This window comes from Hibiscus syriacus, unplaced genomic scaffold (assembly GCF_006381635.1).
Source record: "Hibiscus syriacus cultivar Baekdansim isolate YM2019G1 unplaced genomic scaffold, ASM638163v2 tig00013285_pilon, whole genome shotgun sequence".
Classification (NCBI taxonomy): Eukaryota; Viridiplantae; Streptophyta; class Magnoliopsida; order Malvales; family Malvaceae; genus Hibiscus; species Hibiscus syriacus.
The window spans coordinates 1,199,337-1,221,090 of record NW_024062299.1 but is presented as its reverse complement, the minus strand read 5'-3'; the positions used below and the strand labels follow the sequence as shown (position 1 = coordinate 1,221,090).

At 34.7% G+C, this 21,754-nt stretch overlaps 4 protein-coding genes and 1 pseudogene across 7 annotated transcripts in view; 2 read left to right on the top strand and 3 right to left on the bottom strand.

Annotated features, from left to right (window-relative positions):
* Positions 1 to 3,393: 3,393 nt before the first annotated feature.
* LOC120205883 (F-box/kelch-repeat protein At1g67480-like) lies at positions 3,394 to 4,648 on the bottom strand. The gene has a single exon (XM_039205656.1). It carries the CDS (start codon positions 4,483 to 4,485, stop codon positions 3,394 to 3,396), a length of 1,092 nt encoding a protein of 363 aa, XP_039061587.1. The 5' UTR covers positions 4,486 to 4,648.
* A 479-nt stretch (positions 4,649 to 5,127) lies between these two features.
* On the bottom strand, positions 5,128 to 10,095 carry LOC120206060 (protein GID8 homolog). 2 transcript variants are annotated; one of them, XM_039205811.1, is made up of 7 exons: positions 10,085 to 10,095; positions 7,009 to 7,116; positions 6,686 to 6,845; positions 6,484 to 6,590; positions 5,971 to 6,102; positions 5,726 to 5,882; positions 5,128 to 5,266 (listed from the first exon to the last, which is right to left on the bottom strand). In XM_039205811.1, the coding sequence occupies exons 2-7, from the start codon at positions 7,060 to 7,062 to the stop codon at positions 5,145 to 5,147; spliced, it is 732 nt and encodes a 243-aa protein (XP_039061742.1). In that variant the 5' UTR covers positions 7,063 to 7,116; positions 10,085 to 10,095; the 3' UTR covers positions 5,128 to 5,144. The 2 variants fall into 2 exon arrangements, with proteins under 2 accessions (XP_039061742.1, XP_039061743.1); XM_039205812.1 differs by lacking the exon at positions 10,085 to 10,095 and adding an exon at positions 7,241 to 7,371.
* Positions 10,096 to 10,776: 681 nt separating this feature from the next.
* LOC120205882 (TIR-only protein-like) lies at positions 10,777 to 11,328 on the bottom strand. The gene is made up of 2 exons (XM_039205655.1): positions 11,039 to 11,328; positions 10,777 to 10,912 (listed from the first exon to the last, which is right to left on the bottom strand). Exons 1-2 carry the CDS (start codon positions 11,326 to 11,328, stop codon positions 10,777 to 10,779), a joined length of 426 nt encoding a protein of 141 aa, XP_039061586.1.
* A 42-nt stretch (positions 11,329 to 11,370) lies between these two features.
* Positions 11,371 to 21,754, top strand: part of LOC120205881 — a 12,003-nt pseudogene continuing 1,619 nt past the window's right edge.
* LOC120206057 overlaps positions 20,933 to 21,754 on the top strand; it is an 18,437-nt gene continuing 17,615 nt past the window's right edge. For 2 of the 3 annotated variants that reach the window (XM_039205807.1, XM_039205806.1), the window contains exons 1-2: positions 21,032 to 21,234; positions 21,441 to 21,640. In XM_039205807.1, the coding sequence (XP_039061738.1) occupies positions 21,145 to 21,234; positions 21,441 to 21,640 (290 nt within the window). In that variant the 5' untranslated portion in view covers positions 21,032 to 21,144. The other variant, XM_039205808.1, reaches the window with a different exon arrangement.

The following is a 21,754-nucleotide window of genomic DNA, read 5'->3' as shown; positions in this document are numbered from 1 at the left end:
AGTTTAAAATGTAGATGTAGGAGTAGTAAGCAAGCACCGGGGACAATTGGTGTCCCTATACGTATGATGCTTTCAAAGATGATGTTTGTTTCACTCTCCACGTTTTTAACGATCAATTTCCTTGACGAGACGATGCAAATAGGTTAGTCCCATGTTATAAAAATGCAAAGTTAACATAAGCCATTAGCCATTAGCCATTAGCCATTAGCCATTAGCCATTAGCCATTAGCCATTAGCCATTAGCCATTAGCCATTAGCCATTAGCCATTAGCCATTAGCCAAAACCATATGCACCGTAGGTGAAACAGCCGCACACTAAATAGGTAGCCTAATAGACCCATGAGACCCCATTTTGGTAGCCCAAATTTTCGTGTAAACACTCCACATGCACCGTGTTTGGGATATGTGCCCTACAAATCTTTGAAACTTGGAAATCAAAACCCTACATTTGCCATCCTCCCACGTGTTACCTTTACCCTCCTATTCCACGTGGCTTAACAAGATTGGGAAATAAAAAGATACTCCTTAAAATAGAAGTGTTAACAATGGTTAGTTAATTGATTAGTAATTTAATTTATAGGGCAAATTACAAATTTTATCCTTTAACGTTCTTCTTAATCCTATTTTGGTCGTTAAATTTTAAAACATTTTATAATTTAGTCACTAAACTTTTGATTCACTCATAATTTGGTCAGTCTTTCATTAAATGCTTAATGATATTATGACTGGATATATTTCTTTTAAAATGTAATATTTGAATGATCAAAATAGAAGTAATTCAAAAGTAATGAATTAATCAAAAAAATTAAAATTTGAGGACCAAATTAAAAATAAAAGAAAAGTTGAATGATTACATTTACAATTTACTTTAATTTATATATATCATTATAACAAATAAGAAGACCTATCATATAATTCTAATTTTTTAAGAAATCACTAATTTTATTCAAAATAGAAAATATCTTAAATTATAATAAATATTTACAATCATAATCATAAATTAAGTACATAATTAAGACATTTTCCTAAAAATATTGAAACAAAACTAACAACTTAAGATCACATAAGAACCAACAAGGAAAGATTAAAATCTAACCAATAAAACTTGAACAAATATATATACAAATAGATTTGATTGCATCGGCAAACAAACCACAAAAAGAGATCAAGCTACTGAAAGACCATGACAAACTATAAATCAGACTCGAACTACGTGAAAAAACTATCTACAAACGCATAACGAGTATCCAAATCCAATACGAGTGTTCAAAACAGTAAATATCGACAATATAACAGATAAACGATATCTTAACCAGTTGTGACTATGTCTAATAAACTCTTAGAAAAAAATAAATGAAAACAACTGCCAAACGATCGAGAAACATGCTAATAGAAATAAGAAAGTGTGTCATAAAAACAGAGGAAAACGTATCATAAAGACAACTTATTAAAAATAAAAAAACAAGAAAAAATAAAAAGATAATAAAAATATAGACGATCGACAACCAAGAGTAAAATTGGTATTATTGTGGATCAACAAATCCAAAAAGAAAAGTAGATAGAACTCCTTATAAGTGAAATCTAGGAGAGAAAATTGACAATTAAATTTTAAACTATGTAATTCTACTTAAATTCAAACTTAAACATTTAATTTAATTCGATTTCAAATATAATCGAATTTAATGTAATTATAAATTTAAAGTTTCTAACAAAGAAACCTGTCACGCACTTTTTTTCTTCCTCGTAAGCAAAAATCCGACACACCAGGCCTCTTTTGTCGGCCGTTGCAGGTTCTCTTACAAACACTGGGACATCCAAAATTCTCGAGATTGTTTCCTATTTCAACGGTTCAGGTCGATTTTTCATGTGGTCTTGGACGTTGGCCGTTGAATTTGGTGTCAGTAGGGGGGTCAAGGGTCAATCTCAGACGGGTCAAACAATGTTAATAGGTTTCTCACGCGTGTATTGTAGCATCGCACGTGTGATAGGGGGTGGGGGAGGTATCTTTGTGTCAGGTTCTGGTGGATGGGTCCATGGTGTGGGGAAAATTGGTGTATTTGTCTATGTATTATATCAGAACTTGCATTTTGATCATTATAATTTGGTTGTAAAAGATAATGTTATTTTTTTAGAGATATTAAATTAAAGTAACTGTGTCTATATAATATATACGTTTATTATTAATTAATTAAGAAAATTTAAAATATATATTATGCATTATATTTATTTCTATATTGCTTGGGAGAGCAAAGGGCTGGCGTGAAAGGATCATTTAGGTGCTTTTACCGGCACACTTTTGCTTTCTCTTCTTTTGAGGGGAGTAAAAGCTTTGTTTGGTCATTTGACATTCTTTGAATCCTTTTGACCACTTGGGATTGGGCTCTTTGCTTCTCTCTTTTTGAGCTTTGCAGGCCTATGGCTATATGACTAAGTTTCTCTAATTTTTTTGGCAATTGAAATTCTTTGCTTCATCCACAATATCTTGACCATTTGGGCCTTTTTGGGAAAACTTTATTCATTTCATATGGTCCACCCTCCTAGAAATCAAATTTAATTCATTTGTCACGTTTTAAATATCGGGCTTTCTGATATATTTAAGTTTATTTTGTTTAGATTTAAGGTTTGTGGGATTATAGATGATTTGAAGAACCAATTTGGGAATAAAACAAACTATTCTTTATGGGTTTAATTATGAGTTTAGTCTACTTATTATGTTAAAATTTAGTTTGGGTTTTAATCTCTATGTTATATTGAAATTAAAAACCGAGTCTCTATACTTGTATTGTTATTAGGTTAAACTATATTGGTATTTTTTAAAATTTTAGAATATTTGTATTGTATTTTAGTCACCAAATTTTCGAAATTTGTATTGGTGTAAATGAAATTTAAACTCACTTCAATTTTAGTTGCTGTTGTGATTAACAACAATTGACGTAGTAGCTATCTCAATAACATGATCTCATGGTCTTTACGGGCAGTAAGAGCTTTTGGGTGGAGGATTTTGTGAGACTAGCGAAAGTTAGAGTTCAATCTTATGTTTCGGTCAAGAGCGTGATACGAGCCCCTCAAGTCTCGAACTGTCTTCGGGTGTTTCTCTTAAAGAGAGAGTGTACCATCTACTTGATCCTAATGTTCGTATGCCTAAACCCCATGTAGGCCTAGGAGAAAGTCGCTTATGCCATAGAGAACTTGCATTGGAGCCTAGGAATAAGTTTGGTCCAAAAAGTTTTTGGCGTGACTTGTTTGGTGATTTGTTTGGCGTGATTTATGGTTATTGTACATTACAAGTCAGATACTTGAGTTTGTCGAAATTTGATATTGAAACCAGGTGTTTGATAAAGATTAAAAGTAAATAAAATCATTTAATATCACATCGGTGAGTAGTTGACACGTTCACCAGAGTTGAACGACACAGCAATGGCTGCAAAGCTCTTTCTCACCTTCTTCCTCCATCGGCTCTAAGCTTTTCCAGGCATCAATGGTGGCGGATGTATCAAATACATAAACCATCGAAAGTGTTTTTGACGGTTCCTCAGCCTTTCTATACCCTGCAAAGAAATACAGTTGTGTCCCAATGGGTGCCATTGTTAAGTAAATTCGTTCCATCGTGGAGATCGGCGGATTAAAACGAGACCCGTCGACTTCATCCCACATGTTGAGTTTCCCTTCGTAGGCCTCAATGTGTCCTTTCCAAGGGATGAGGCAATCTCCGGAGCTGAACAACTTGCCTTCGACCTCTACGATTTGGTTCGGCGGCACGTCCAATTGCCACATCCCGGCCTCGATATCCCATTTCTCCGCCCGTGTGTCAAAAACCTCGGCGGAGCTACGTTGGGGAGAGAACGTCAGCATGTTCGGCTCCGAAAAACCTTTTTCGGCGAAACCGCCCACCACGTAGATTTTACCTTGCCATGTCACGCCGACACATTTGTATCTCAGGGTGCTCATGCTTGGCAACGGAGTCCATTGTCGATGAGCCGGATCGTAGACCTCGGCCGACGACATTCCTCGGGGACTATGCAAACTGGACTTTCCCCCCGCCACATATATTTTGTTATTACAAACACAACATGCGAAATCGTACCGTGGTGTCCTCAACGGTGCACATTTCGACCATTGGTCTAACAAAATGTTATATTGAAGCACCAAAGCCGACACTTTGACACCAACATCGGATTCACTCGAATTTCGAGGCTTCCTTTTGTTCCACAGCCTCCCGCCGATAATGTAAATCGACTCCCTCAGAGAAACCAAGGCAAAATCTTTTAAGACATGGTTTTCGAGTAGGTCAGGAATGAAGCTGACATGGTTCCAAGTATTGTTAGAAGGGTCGTAACACTGTATACAATTAAAAACATTAGTATCAGGCCCTGCTTCCTTGGGACAAATCGCTGTGATAACACGATAGCGAGACGAGTCAAATTGAGGCGAGGATGACGGCCTTGGTGTTAACGCCAGTCGTGGCTCGGAAGCACGCGAACCCATATTGGACTAGTGCAGGAGGGAGATAGAGCTCGAGCGAGTTTCCTAAGCTATGTGTAAATGTTAAACGGGAAGATTAATGTAGAACATCAGAGCTAGATATAGGCAAAAATAACCATGGCACTGGCGTAAAACACAATGAGGATTGTTGAGTGTATAACCATCGACTAGGAATTCAGCATGTAATGTACGTATAATACAATAATGGGAGATCGAATCTAGGGATTTTCTTGTTCATGGAATTTTTTTCAGACATTTCATCGAATCGGCATGTTGTCTGTCCCCGTAGTTCTCGATGACCTTGAATATACTTGAATGTTGTTCACATGGTTACAGCTTTTTTTATGCTATAAGCCTATAACCATTCAAAATTTTGGGTTTGGGGCTGGAGACACTGGCGATTAAGGTTTCTAAATCCCATTTCACGGTGACATGTTCAAATCCGATACGGATACTGGGACTCGATAAACAGATAGTACAACTGCAAAAGGCAAATTATTCTAAAATGGAAATAAGCATCAATACATCATAACAAATGGCAAGCCAACAAATTCCTAGCTAGAGTAAGACGTTACAAGCATATATATCATTTGATTCCGTTCAAGCTGTCTTTAATCAATCTCGAGCAACTTGATTTTTTCCCATAGCGTCTTTCAAACTTTTCAAACAGCAGGATCTTCGAAAGTGGCGTTCGATAAATCTTTTATGCGAGGATAAGCAGCTTTCTCATCCAGTTGATTCTGAGCCCAGATCAGCATCTTTAGCAAGCTTGGAAGCTTCGGGTCTGTAAACGAGTAAGCAGGTTAAGCAAATCTTAGTAATTCTTGAAGTCACAAGAAGGAATCTCAAAATTTGAATCAACCTGAGGACATGCAAGTATCGACTTGAATACTTTGTTAACCAAAGCACATCCAATGGTTGTTGCTTATAGATCTCACAAGACCACAGAAAGGACTACCATGAGCTCATCGTGTATACAATATACGTACTAGACACAGTATTCAACTTAATAACTTGAAGGGCAAATACGTTGTAGCTACATTAATGTTGGCAGTTTACACCTAAAAGAGCAATATACAGTAGCCCAGAAAAGGTTGGCATCAAGTAACTTGATAAAGCAATGTTGTGAGTCCAGGGCATGAAGGTCAAAACCTCTTTAAAGACTAGTTTACTATCATACAAAGAATTAGTCATTGGCTCCCCAAAGTAAATAAAAAACGAATACAAAGGACAGCAAACAGACCTTTTTCATGACTCTGGCTAGTAAGAATGGCTGCATTCACCTCGCTTGCCGTCTTAAGGCGCTGTGATATGTCCAGAAGCTCTCCAACAGGGCAGTTTGAAACATCTTCAAAAGCCAGGAGTGATACAGTCCTCTCCAGCTCTTCTAAAAAGCTTTGCTGAAGAATAAAAATTGTTCTATCAGGCCAAGTATTAGCAAAATAAGCATGCATAAGAAATTCTCGTGCACTAATGAAGCATAGTTACATTTTCTTCTCCCCTAGGTGCAAGCTCCTCCTGAGCGAACTCCAAGGCTTCTTCTATTCTTCCATTCCGAATCAATTCTATCAATCTCTGCTGTTGGAGATGGAAAAAGAGTTGCGGGTTTGTATCCAATATCTGCAAAGAAATGAATTTACGAATTGGATTGACAAGATCGGAATGCCAGGGTTTCCTTCTGCAGCAGGTATCGGAAGAATATTCATATCTGACACGAATCATCTACCCTTACGAAATATTTCCAAGAATTGCTTAATCACCACCAAATACAGAATTAGTCATTTCGAATCGAGATAGCTAAACATAAGAATGGCAGACAATTAAGGTAAACAACTCTCTTTAGAAATACAGCAAGATCCTAGTAATAGATTTCATGACGGTCGATCTAGCTACGGCTATAACAAGAAATACAACAAACCCATAATATAAAACAGATCCCATATTCATTTGAGAACGTAAATGAATAGTTTAACATCATCACATTGTAATCCAAGATCCTACCTCAGGGTTCAAATCATTAACTTTCTCAATAGCATCCTCGACATTTCCACATTGTACGGCTTTCTTAACAGCCATGCGATCCGAGATGGTTGCAAGATCAATATCTGCTGTTCCATGATAAGGAAAATAAAACATATACTTTCAAGGACACTAACAATAGAGAGCACACAAGAGTAAGCATTTGTTTTTCTTCGTAGGATACGCTCGGTTCCGGATTCCATCCGGAATTTTTCGGCAGCTTCAACATAACCCTCTGTAACAAGGAAATTCATCACCAACTTATTCATGTCTTCTTTCCTGATCTTAACATCATTCAATCTCTTTTCCCATTCTTCCCTTGTAATCACTTTCTTCGAGGTCGCCTATAGGTGGGAACAGATTAGAAAACATAAACACTTTTGAATTGACTTTTGAGCTATAAAACATTGGCATGGCTAACTTTAAATTAACTTTTGAGCTACAAATAACAAACTCAAATTCTTAAATCATCTCTGATCTTAACAAAATAAAAGAGAAAAAAAATACCATTCTTCCTTCGATTTCAGCTAGTCGACGAATCGCAATCCAGAACAGTGACATCAGTGCTCAGCCTTCACTCCCATTTGATTTTACCAAATCTTCTCAGATATATTCCTACAAAAAAAACCCCCAGATTTTTTACATTAAAAATATTCCAACTTTTCAATCTCCCAATTCCACCGTACAATTAGTAAACATAAAAACCCCTAAGCCTGCAGAAACTAGGAAAAGAAAATACCTTAGATGGATTTAGAAAAGAAAAGAAATCTCCAAGATAATGTATTTATATGAAAACAATGCTACTAAATGATTAAAAAAAGGGTATTCTGGGTTTCAAAAGAGTCCTCTTGCAGCAATCCTTTCTTCTCTTTTATTGCCGGGCCGGTTTATCATTGCATCGGGTTGTTTCCCATGGTAGAGAGGTTTCCTGCATTTGGGTTCGTGGGGACGATTTGTTTATTGGGCTGAGTTGGGTTAGCGAACTCGGGCCTGTGTTTCTCTTTACTATACAAGTCTACTCGCTGGCTCAGTTCATAGGACCCGGCTTTCTTTCTAAATTAGTAATATTTTCATTTAGGTACTCAAAAAATGTCTTTTTTCTTTAATTAATTTATTTGATTTAAATTTATTTTTTATTTAGATTTCGAGTCGGAGAAAATGGTTATCGCTTGATGCAATACTATGTTAACAATTCGGAGAGTATACGTACCTTAAATTGGATAGAGATTATATTTGACCTTTAATTAAAGTTTTTTGAGTAAATTTATACCGATGACGTGTTGTGAAATAAAAAAAGAACGAAACAATAAAAAGAACAAGAAGGATAAGATCAAGGCCGGTCCTAACATTTTAAGGGCCATAGGCAAAATAAAATATAAGAGCCCCTAAAAAAATGGGTGCAAGCATGGTATAAAATATAAGGGCCCTTAGTGTGTGAAGCGGACAGAAGCATGCCATATTCAAAAATAGATTGGAAAATCAATGAAAATTGGAAAATAACTTGGGCCACCTAACCTGGGCCCCCTCTGTTGAATCCCGTTGAAATGTCAGAAACAAGCATGGTAAATCATAAGCTCGTTGAAATGGTAAATCATAAGTGTGTGAAACACATGTTATGAGGCATGTTATATCATAAGAATGGACCACTCCAAACCTGGGCCCTAGGCGGTCGCCCCCCTCGCTTACCCTCAGGGCCGGGCCTGGATAAGATATGAGAATAAAGAGAGAAAACTGTATTATTATCTCCATCTGAATTATATAAATGTTTTCTCTAAACTTCGCATCGATGTATAATTTTATTTCCAGATTTTCTTGGTTAGACTGATTCATAAACAAGTGCACATGCATCTTGTTAAGTATAGAGTTCATGGGGTGTTTTCATCCATGTTTAAGCATGCATGCAGATATTAATGCATTCAATATTCAATCCAGAAAATTAATTACCGTAAAAGAAACAACACTGGAACAACAGATTTAAGGGTATACAACTGTTGGAATCATTCAAAGTCTAAAACAAAGAAAATTGCAAGTCAAATTTTCTTTTTTATAAAAGTAAACAGTTTTAAAATTTGGGTATTGAAGATGAAGTCCTGTGAAATCCTGGTTTATTTAATGAAAATGAGAATGACAGTAGAGTAACCAATGTCACACATTCATGCACCATTGAAGGTAAATAATAAATATGTGAACTAACTCTAAACTAATACGTTGGCAAACATATAAACGTACGTATTAGCTAATATATAAACAAACATGTCTCTAAATATTAAACGAATTAAACACTTTTAAAAATAAATAAACGAACATAAATCAAATATAAATATTTTAAATAAAAAATAAACGAACACAAACATAATCTTATTCGAATACGGTCGGTCCACCTATAATAAAATTTAAATCAAGATAAAACATAAATGACAATATCTGTATAATATTTATACACGATGAAATTTTCTCAAAATTTATAGAATATTAACATTACTATTAAACTAATGTGTGGTTGGTAGGAGATCAATAACTTAATTATTAACTAACTATTATACTTTGGTTTTTTTTTAATAATATGTTTGCATGTCATTGCGTCAGCAGCAACAAGTTCGAAAGTTAAAATAATGGGCACGTGCTTTGATTTTTCCTTCATTTTATGCAATAAACAATGGAATCTAACAGCGAGGCAAATCCCTGGAACTGTACCCATCATTTCTTAGAAATTAAATTGCATGCGTTGAAGGAATTGACAAGGTTTTACCCTAAATTTCACTCATTTTGTCAACCATGGAAGTCAACCCTAAACATGTTCTGTCAACGTTGACATCAATTTACATTAGTCAATTTAGAATAATGTATATGTGTTACTTAATAGGGGAGAAATAAACATCCATATGTTCCTTCACTTGTTTCAAATATTTAATTTCATTATTATTTGTAGGGTCGAATTATTTTGATTAAACTCGAATTTAGACATTTAAGAATTTAAGATCAATATCTTTTTTTTTTTGTAAGATGAGTACTTTGTATTAATAAAAATACAAGGTACATCATCCCATGGACCTCATTAAAAAATCTCCCTAAACCTATTTGGAGGAAAAAGAGTGAACCATGAGGTGAAAAGAACAGGAAGCCAGGGACAAGCTCCTGAGAAAGCAAACACTGCCTAAGAAACATGCTACTACAAAGACACATCAAATCTGCTGCTATACACACAGCTGTAAACAGAGATGGGAACCAACGGAAAAGACCACTGGGGGAATAGCAACCACGAATCAAGAGGGGTGTCGGGAGGTGAACGGACCATCTTAAGATTTTAAACTCATAATTATGTTCTCTATTAATTATCTAATTTTATATTCTTAATTTCTTAATATAATCCTTAAAAAAATAACATTCTTAACACAAAATCATATGTTGGTCATTGATTATAAAAAGAAAAGCCAAAGACCTTATGAAATTAGATCCTATGTTTAACTAACTTGAGCTAAAAGCAAATTTACTAGAACTTAATTGCAAACTAATTTCACTATAATTTTATATTGGATTTAGTTAACAAACTAACATGCTTGCGTGATAGATGGTTGACTTTCACTTTGGAAAGATTAATTTTATGCATATCAGGTTTAGGTAGTTTTGCATGACAGTCAAATCAGAAGGTCATATTATATATATAATCTTGGTCAGTCTATTATACTTATATTTAAAATAGAGTTCATTTACTTTAATCTAACATAATATGATTCAAATAGATATTATTATCGTTAATTATTTAGGTTAAGACACCAATATATGATTTAAAAAAAAATTAGCTCATCATTCCAACATGGAAAATTTTCTGATAGAAGCTACCTTTTAAAATATTAAACTCTGTGAAATCAAATTTGACCAAGATAGAATGAGCTTTGATTTTTCCTTCCCTTCTCTCTCTATAAAAGTTACATACATTATATAAACAAAATCTTCTGATTCATAATTTACTCAAGTTTTAAAGCAACACTTGGAAATCTCCTGGAAATTTCTGGGTATCAACCCAGATTCATCATTGAAATTTCCTGTCCAATCTGCACAGCTTCAAATGAGGAACAAAAGATTATTAAAAAAAAAAGTTAGCAATTTTATTGAATCCATGATCTTATTACAGAAGAACATTCATCCATCTCCTAATGTGTTTTAATATGTTTTTCTGAATAAATCTACGGGAGATCAAAAAACAAAAGAATTTTACAACTTATTTGGAGATGATGTTGTCGCCATAAAAAATGATTGAATTTTGATGAAAAAACATTAAAAATGTTGTCGCGGTTCTTGTTGACGACCTTGCACGATATATGTAGTGTTTTTGCTTGACTTCAGAGCTTCCAGTTCCACCAAGTTCTTGATAACAGCATCGGTTGCAGTGTTCAAGAAACTCGACCAGTCCCTGCATATCCAAAGAAGAAAGAGTCATTGCATTTTCTTGTAACTTTTTTTTCATTTTAATTAGAATTTAATGTGATTATCGAACATCGAGCGAGTTCAAACGAGCATTAGAAGCTATATTGCATACCCTTCTAAAGTATCAAATGCAAGTCCGACGGTGTATTTAGCCTCCTCAAGAGCCAAACTAAACCTCTGCAGTTGCTCAGGCGAGTGAGTCCCGTAATCGACAACCTGAAGCTGAGACGGCTTCACGTCGCAAAATATCGGTATAACCCTCTTCTTGCTCTCCATCAACAACGCGAGCTCGTGCAGGCAAAAGTACGAGTCGCAGTAATTCGGCGAAAAGATCGCCACGCCGAGTTTACAGTTCCGTATCGCCGGGTCGATCTTTCCGAACAGCTTGTCGCCGGGCTTCATGTTCATGCTATCGAGGAAAGGCCTTAGCCCCAGCCTGAACAAATGGTCGTGCAGCAACCCGGCAATGGTTCTTTTCGTATCGATCCCCCGATGGTTGATGAAAATATCGCAGAGGGGCAGCGGCGTCGATCTGGGTCGAAGGATGTTGCGGCTCAGGTTCTTGGCTAATGAAACACAACGTTGCTGCATGATGATTCCTGCCTTCGAGAAGAAGAAAAAAACTGAAAACAAACAGGATTGAACGTGATATAGTTTTGTTGGATAGTTGCTTGAGAGCTATACGTGTATATATAGGTTTAAAATTTGTTTATTTGGAGAAAATTTTGATTTCCAAGCTAAGAATTTTATAATTTTCTACGGTAAACACAAAAATAAAAGAAAACTAGAAAGCAAAAGGCCTTGGGAGCTTGACTACTCCATGCTTTCCTTCCTATTTTATTAGTATAATCCTTCAAACACGTTTAATGTCTATATAATATATATATTTATATAATGGATCCATTTTGAAACAGTCTCTCCGAGGAACATTGCATGTTATTAAGATATTTATAATTAATTAGACCAAAAAGGAAACATTGAAACATTCCTCCATCTCTTCTCACTTTCATATTATATTAATCATGTTATCTAATCTATTTATCGATTAATTTAAATCATATATTATAATAACGATCATTCCAATCAAATTTGTTACATTCGTAAGATTCAACCTCTTCACCTTACTTAGAAGATCTAGGACCTATTACATGTAACGACTTTTCTTATTTGAACCCTAAGGGGGTGTTTGGTTTAAGGATTGTGGGATTCCCATGTTTGGTTGGCCGGGAATCTCATTCCCGGTAATGTTTTATTACCAATAGTAGATTTTTTGGGGTATATCACTGGGAATGTCATTACCTCCATTCCCTTAGGTATTGTAACATTACCGGCGTTTTGGACTAAAATACCCTTAACTTTTTTTATTTTTTTCTTTCAAAAATATTCTTCTGTCATTAAATAATAAAAATTCTAAGAAAGTTAAATTACAAATTTATCCTTAAATTATTTTAGATTTACAAAAAAAATCTATAATTAAAATTTTATATGAAGTTCAGGGGTTAAAAAAATTACCCTTTCATTAAACCTTTTTATATTTTCAATTTTGTAAAAAAAATTATATAAATATTATGAATTTAATTTTGTAAAGAAAATATATAAATATTTTACAATTTGTAATATTATACAAATATATAATAAGGACAATTTGGTCAAATATACATTCCAATAATCTTTTATTTCTTTAACCAAACACGGTAATCTTACATTCCTGCTAAACCAACCAAACACAAAATACAATATTCCCAGTAATCCTATTCCCTGGTAATCTTTTATTCCCACTGGTAATCTTACATTCCGTGAACCAAACGCACCCTAATATTTAGAGTTTAAACCCTAAATCTTATACACAAGATCCCAAAACTTTAAATAGTACACCTAATATTAAAATAAACTATATAATTTATTATCTATATCATATAATTTTTTCTTTAAATAAATAACTAAAAGATACATTCTTTAATGATCAAACATGTTTAACTTTAATACTACATCGATAATCATCATAAATGTAACAAAATCTAACGTTGATTATTCTTTTTGTATTAACTTAGCAATGAAATTCAAACTTGAAGTCGTGGGGAAACATACCCTACAAATGAAGAATATTACGAACTTTATTTAAATTATATTTTTGCATTAATCATGCAAAATTTCCATTCACGTGAATGCGAGAAAGATAGTTCACTTGCATTCATATCTCGTTTTAGTGAAATTAATCCGTATATAAGCACTTGTGTTGCACATGGTTCAATCTATAATTAGCAGCTAGTAGCCGCGCCATTAATGTCTAAGTATTTAGGGCAAATACCCTTCAAAATTCAAACAGAGGGCAATATGAAAGCATGCAAAATTACCATTTGGAGATTAATAATAGCATTATTGCTGACCTATCTAAATATATAAGCACTTGTGTTTCGCATGGTTCAACTTTAATCCATTAACGTCTAAAGTTCTTATAATTAAGCTAACACTCACACATGGTACCCGAAGTTTAAATGAGAATTATGGTATGATTTAGGGATTAATTCATCAATTAAACCTATTTTTAATTGAATTAAGTTGACCCACATGTCAAAAACGGATGTAAGATTTTATGCTAGAGATGTCAACTTTTAGAAAATTATATTAAAAATTTAGGGAGTACAAATAGGGATGGACATGAGTCACGTCAGACCATGTATTAGGTCAACCCAAATATTCTACCCGTCACCCAGATTTAAGGAGGTTTCACTATCAAATTTTTTAGGTAAAAATCTACATCGAACCTTACCCAAATATATATATATATATTCACGTTTTTATTATGTAAAATAGGGACCTAATTGCTTTAAATGTATAAAGAATTAGATCAGATATTTTTTAATCTAAACTCAAACTCGACCCGACCTTATTTGACCCTGAAGTCTTGAAAAAAGAACTCAACCATATATGATTGGATCCAAGTCTCGTGATCGCCTTAGGTGTTAAATTAAAAAAATGAAAAATATAAAATTAAATCCTAAATTGAAGATAGATAAAAAGAAGATTAAATTTTCTATAAAATAAACCGTCTCCCCGAACTCCAAGGCCATAAATCTCAAAGAAGACTAAAAGCAGAACATACAAATCACTAATCAAGTGGGACTGAAATGGAATAATGTGATTATTGAACGTGATGCATAAGGCCAAGACGGTGGGGATTCATGGCAGTGCCGAAATAGATAAAATTAAATTAAATTTGGTACAAAGTCGGTGTGAATCTTGAACATGATGAATACAGCCAACAAAGTTGGAAATTCATGGCAGTGTCCAGAATTGGATATGAAAATTATAATTCGGTACAAAATACAAATTAAGTTCTTAATATTTGGTCGATGACTCGTACAGTGATAAACAATTTGAGGTTGTAGCTTTTCTTCGTTATTACACGGAAGCTTGGGTTCCAAGATTTGGAAAATTATAACGTAGTCGTCAAACTTAACTCGCCGACATTTCTGCAGTGCTCGGAAAAATTAATAATTCAACTTTTAAATCTTTGAATTTGATGGCTTTTCAATTTGGTCCCTAACGGTTTTGGATTCCCATCAGCCCATTAACTTGGGTTTTTGGTATCTTAATGAAGTGGTGTCATAATTTTAAAGTTTCACATTATTTAAATTAAAAAAATATTCAGATTAAGGAATCGTATGAATAAAAAATATTCTTGAATAAATTGAAAATATATTATATTTAAAGATTATTATTATTATTATTTTATAAATTTGGGGTGTATATAAAAGGTAATATATGTTCAAAGGCTCTCAACCATTTGGTAGAATACGCTCATATTTCTGACAAATACGATCCCGTTCTGTCAGTACCGAGTGTTGCCTTTATAGAAAATCATTGAATTAAATGTGTGTTTAGACACTACAAAGTAGTTTAAATTAGTGTATTAATTACGCAATTAAAATCACAAAGGTTTAAATCATCCTAGTTACTTATTGGGGACCAACCACAAGAACATTTTAATTACACTCAATCCAATAAACCTACAAATTATTATGTGACTTTCCAAATATATCATAAATTAAATATATAATAAATTAATTCTTCGTTAATAGATCAATTGTATTTTTTAAAAGTAATATTAAAGGTTCGGATTTCTGTGTTATGAATTAATTAAATTGGATTTAGATGATCATCTCTTATAATAAACATCTACAATACCTGATATAGATTAATCAATCAATAGATTGAATATAATTGAATATAAAAAATAAATAAATAAAGTTTAGCCCTTAAATTGGGCACCCTTTGTTCACATTTAAGGTAAAAGTAAAGTTGCCTCCCAAAGGAATTTGCTAATTCAAAAGCTAAGTTTTGATTGCTGAAATTTTCAAAATAGGAAGATTCGATCTAAAGATTTTCAAAAAAGTGAAAATAAAAGTTAATTATTTAATATTTATTTATTTATTTCACAAGACAAGTTATCATCATAATAACCAACAAGTCCATTTCACATAAGATATCATTTTAAAGAAATAAACAAACTAATACATGACTAAACAAGGCAATGAAATTGTTGTTTTGGTCCCTGTACTATGCCCAAATTGGATTTTCCATGATTTGGTCCTCTACTTTTTTGAATTTGCTCGAATAAGGTCCTAACATTCTTCAATATTCTCAAATAATAAAGAGACAAATTGTTTCTGGAAACATTTTGAAATTTATTTGAACAAATTAAAAACTGTTAGAACTTTATCTGACCATTTTGAAAGGTTAGAATTTTTTATTTAAAAAACCCACTTCCAAGTTCCAACACACACACAAAAAAATAATGTCAACGTGATGAATTGGAAGTGATTTTTCCTTTTCCTTTTCCTTTTTATAAAAAAAAAAATCAATGTCAACATTTTAACAGAGATGGTTAACGAGTTTATAAAAGTAGAGGGATCAAATTACGATAAACTAAAATAAATTGTCTAAATCTCAAATTTAAACATAGTAGAGAGATCAAAACCCTAATTTGACCAAAGGAATTCAACATCAAAATAATTGGTTTGATTCGGTCCTACTGTGCCTTAGAGTAGCCTAACTTATTTTGTTCTGGTCATGTAAACTCAGTTTTCTATCGACTTGTTTGAATTCTTTCTTGACTATAGAATTGTCTTCAGGTAAAATAAACCAACCCTTATTCTGTTTTAAATAATTCTTTTTTATGGAAAAGAAGATTATTGAAACTATATATAGATATTTATCTGATATATCAGTAATTAAATTTAAAAAAAATACAAATTAATAAATGAAATCGTTGTCTAAAAATATAAATAAATAAACGAGACATTATAATATACTTGTATATCATTTATTCATAAAATTTAATCTTCAACGCTTATATATATTAATTTGGTTCTAACTTTAAACAATCTTTTAATAAATGTAACCTCTCCACATTTATAAATCTGATCAATTCGATCTAAATTCTGGAAAAATTATAAATATATATTTATAAAAATCCAAAGAAAATATGAAAGAAATGAAAAAACAAAGGTAACAATCCATGCACGGTTGTTCTAAAGCAGCTACGGCACGGTTGTACATATGAGTTGTTGTTGGCGTTGTATCTTGTGGGTTCGACCATGGTTTTCTGTCTACGTTGGCGTTGGTTTTATTCTTACAGGCTACAGCGAACTTAGTCTGTTCAAACCGGCAACCAGGCACCATGCGATTCAAACCCGCTCTCTACTTTCTGTTAAGTGGTTGCAAACAAAACCCTATAACATTAAACCATGGAACGGTAATAAGAAAACGCGAACAGAGGCGAATAAAACAATGCTTAGGGTTTGAACACGGGGAGTTGGTTTCCATAAACAAGCCAGCTTTTGTTCTTCTCTATCCTCGGTCTTTCTCTGTTCTAGAGATGGTTCTGGACACATGCACAGAAACCACAAACTGGGGTTTGTTCTGTCATAAATTCTGGGAAACATTGATCGCTTTGTTTTCTTGTTTCTCCGAGTAAATTGACAGGAGTAATACTTTTATGAATCTTTCGTTGTGTTTCGTTTTGAAAGAGTTTGACGGGTTTTGTTTTGGTCGGAGCTCTTGTTGAACACGACATCGACTTTCTGCGGCTTTCCACCGATGTTGTTTGGTCGGAAAATACCAACCAAACTTCTCCAGGTAAAATTATTTGGATTTATTTCTTTCTTGCCATTCTTTTCCTTATTTGTTTAGTTTGATGAAAATGACAATGTAAAAGGTCATTTTTATTTCATATTTGAACTCATCCTATCTAAAATAATAGGAGCTTAATAAATATTTAATTCTAAAAATTAGAGAAGATAAAAATATAATTTTATTTAAGTTTAAATTGATAGAGATTTAAAATACAATTAAATCAAATATTTAGAGAAGTGTTATTTTTTCTAATTATGGAAATTGCGAAAGGCGCCAAGAAGGCAAGTTCATCGTCTCAATCAACATGCAACTTCATTCTAATTATGGAGCTCAGAAAAAAGATCATAGCTTTCAGAGACATCTTTGGTCTATCACTTCCTAATACATCAGTTTCAGTGGATCAGGCTAATGTTTGCTATCTTCTTTAGAATTTGACCGACGAATTACTTTCATCTATGTTTGTTTGAAGAGTTTCACCTGGCTTGCTGCAGTTGCTGATAGGGACAATGAAAGATCTTTATAAGTTCTACCCTGAAAGCATACCCAATTTCCGTATTTCAGAGCTCTTGATAAGGTATTGCCATTTATTTTTCATGAATTTTGGCTTAAAATGAGGTATTTTGATTGTCCTGTGCTAACAGTTTGATGAAATGCCTCAAACAGGTGTTGATATACTTTTGCAAGGCATTCCAAGGCCCCGGAGACAAGTCGAAGATGAGCGATGAGTGGATAGACAAATATAAGTACGACACATATGACAATGAGAAATGCAAAAATGTCGATAAACTCGGTATGTAGTTAATTTTCTCGATGATTTTCTTACTTTTTGGCAATAATTATGTTGTTCTTACATTTCGACTTGGGCAGTCGAAATGGCTGTAGAAACACTCGATGGATTGATTAAGATTGCAAGAGAGAGATTTGATATGGCCAATGAAGACGATGAGAACAAAGAGTTCAGTCTGAAGGCGAAAGCGTTCGGAAAGGTCTCAAAGAAATCTTATTCGGACAACGGCTCAAGTTGCCCTTCTCCAGTGACACCGTCTTCAGTCCTTTCTGAGACTGCGAATGGTTCACCGAAATACTCATCATCTGTTTTGTTGCCTCTCAGGGTTCAAGCCGTGGGGAAACTGACCGTATCGATGTGAAGCAGCCCGCTTTGGATAAGCTTCCAAAGGTTCGAGTCCAAGTTCCAAGCTCTTTGAACCAAAAGAAGGCTGCCTTCAAGAAACGAAAGAAAGAAGCAAAGCGCAATTCCGCGGTGAGAAAACATCAATTGTTGATAAAACCAGAGATTCCAACTCTCAAAATGCTAAACCAGAGGTTCCACCTTCTAATTCAAACAATGCTTGTCGTGATAAAACTAAGTTTTCACCAAATGTTGCACTGCCATCACCACCACCAGAGATGCAAGCTTCCAAGTTGAAAGATAAAGAAGTAGCCGCAGAAAAATCACCATCACCACCACTGGCATCATCATCTCCATTGCCTTCACTGTCAGCATCACCATTTCCATCACCGTTGCGATCACCAGCAGCATCACCATTGCGACCACCAACAGCATCACCATTGTGACCACCATCAGCTGCACCACCACCAACATCAGCATCAGCTGAAATTTCATTGCCTACTCCACCATCAAAGCGTCCAAAGATATCAACAGATATGGACACAGACATAAAATCAAGTCCACCACCAGCAGGACCACTGGCTGAAGTTTTACCGCCAACCCAGCCATCAAAGCTGTCAAAAGATATTGGAGTAGATATAAGATCCTTAGCACAACCATATTTGCAGCCAAATGCAGCATCAGGAGGACCACCAGCGCCACCAGCACCATCGTTGTTGCCTCCAAATGTTATCTCAGGAAGAGCGCCGACACCACCATTGTTGCAGCCAAATATAGTATCAGGAGGACCATCATTACCTCCACCCCTAACGTCGCAACCAAATGTAGAAGCTGCACAAGCAACACCGGTAGCGACAGAGTCACATTTGCCTTCACCACTTTCAAGGCTGACAAATATAGCAGCAGCTGGAATACCATTACCGCTTCTACGGAAAATGTAGTGGCTACAGGAGCACCCCTTCCGTCACCACCTCCAGTCCTATTGAGGTCAAAAGTAGAACCTAATGGAGCACCAGTTCCAGTTCCACCACCACCACCTCCTCCTGGAACAGCATCAACAATGCCACAACATCCTCCTCCTGGAACAGCATCAACAATGCCACCGCATCCTCCTGGCACAGCATCCACAATGCCACCACCTCCTCCTCCTTGCACAGCATCCACAATGCCACCACCTCCTCTTCCTGGAACAGCATCCACAATGCCACCAATTCCCACTCCAGGAACAGCGTCCATAATGCCACCATCTCCTCCTGGTGCAACAAAATCCTTGCGTCCCAAGAAAACAATACTAAATTTAAGAGATCAAGTCATATGGGTAACCTATATCGGGTTCTTAGGGGCAATGTAGAAGGATGTCCCATGCAAAGAAAATCATCTAGTGAAAAAAGATTGTCATTGGAAACATCCCTAGTGGGAAACAAGGGATGTCTGATGCATTAGCAGAGATGACAAAGAGTTGAAGAACCTTATTTCCAGTGGAAGAACAAGAGGGATTCTGTAAAATAAGTGATTAATCATATTCTTACTTTGATTTTGGTTTCAGATCAGCTTACTTCCAACAGATCGAAGAAGATGTCGAGAAATATGCAAAATCAATCACAGAGCTCAAAACTGCTATCAGCACATTCAGTACAAATGACATGACTAAGTTCCTCAAGTTCCACAAACAAGTGGAATCCACTCTGGAAAACTTAACAGATGAAACTCAGGTTATTTGAGCTTGTTTATCGACCTTTATTGCTCTATGCTGATGATTCTATTACTTTATTAATCGTTGTTCAACCTCAAAATGTTTCTGATTGCAGGTTCTAGAAAGGTTTGAAGGGTTTCCCATAAAAAAGTTGGAAGCAATAAGGACTGCATCGGCAATTTACTTGAAATTAGAATTAATAATCACTGTGCTACAAAACAGGTAGTTGAGCTTCCTTTGGCCGAGCTTCTTGACAAGGTTGACCATTACTTCAACAAGGTACGATTTCTCCCAAACCATTTAAATCAGTATCTTAGGCATTTCTCCATAACAAACCAAAATGCATATAAATATGTACAAACCAAAATCCAGACCAATCCTCAAAACCCATCACCGTAATACCGATGTGAAGTTACCAAATTTGTTACATATAAAACTATATATAGAGCTTGAGGAACTAAGGGTATTGAAGTTTCCAAGTGCTTTGTAAATTAATGCTACTTGTGATTTTGATGATGAACCAGTAAACTCCTCAGCTTGAGATTGTCATTTTTTTTAGTGACGTAGAATTTACCGATTGATTTATTATTAAATTAATAAATCTTTTATTCTTTTAGTGACATTTTCTTATTTTAGTTAATGCTCTATTGTACCTCAACACGTTCTAGACCTAACAATGCAAGTTAAAGATCAGTAAGAACTCTCCAGAGTTGAACCTATTAATAAATGGCAAATTTGTCTTTTTCTTTTCCCTTGGATCTTATGGGCTGTGTCATCAACCAATAACCCATTGCCGGCCATACCTTTTTATTTTGGTATTAATGGAGGCACATTAATAATCATGCCTTTTAATGCTATACCAAATCATTTGTCAATTGCATGTCAATGTCATCCTCAATTCTTAACTATTAACTATTAATATAAGATTATAATCATAATCAATTAATAAAATCCACCTTAAATAATTACAAAACTATCTTTTCAATGGATAAACACGAGGTCGAAATCATAAAATAAAATAAAACTAAATTGATTCCGTATCTATTCTAAGATACGGAATCAGTATTCTAATATTACTATTTTCTCGAGAAGTAAAATCACGCAACTTTACAAATAACAAGCGTTTCAAGGTACAGTTGTTCCTGCTTTTTTCTCACGCCTTTTCTACTTACCTTTTCGTGGCCCTTTTGCTTCTCTGGGTCATGATTTTTTGAGATTTTTGTTTCTGATTTATGGGTTTTTCTTGTTGTTTTTAGTTATGGCTTCAACGTTGTTACTGGCTCTGGTTTTTGTGATTGATGTGATTGCTTTTGGACTTGCTGTTGCTGCTGAGCAAAGGAGGAGTACCGTGAGTTCTTTTCTTGCACTTCCGTACATAAAAAAACCCTTTTTGGAGTACTCTTTGCTGTTCAAGTTTCGTTTATGAAAACCTGCTTTGATATGCTAATTCCCAGAAGTTTTTTTTTATGATTTTTTCCAAGTGGGTTTTTGATTTCGTGTTGTAAAGTTTAGGCCTTTTTCGTATGTTGTAAGTGAAAAGTTCCCTGTTTGCAGGCCACTACCGGCAGTAATGGGAGGGAAAGCTATTGTGTCTACGACAGGGACATTGCGACCGGCTTAGGCGTCGGTTCTCTCCTATTCCTTGTGCTTAGTCAGACGATAATTATGGTCGCCAGCCGATGCTTATGTTGCGGGAAGGCCATGAAACCGAGCGGCTCTAGAGCGTGGGCAATTGTCCTGTTTATCACTTGCTGGTATGGTTTCAAGTACCTTTTAGAGTCGGTACTGACGCAAAAATTTATGTTGGATGCGAACTTAGAAGGTTATATTAGAAATTTAGGATGCGAGAAATTTGATCCTCAATAAAA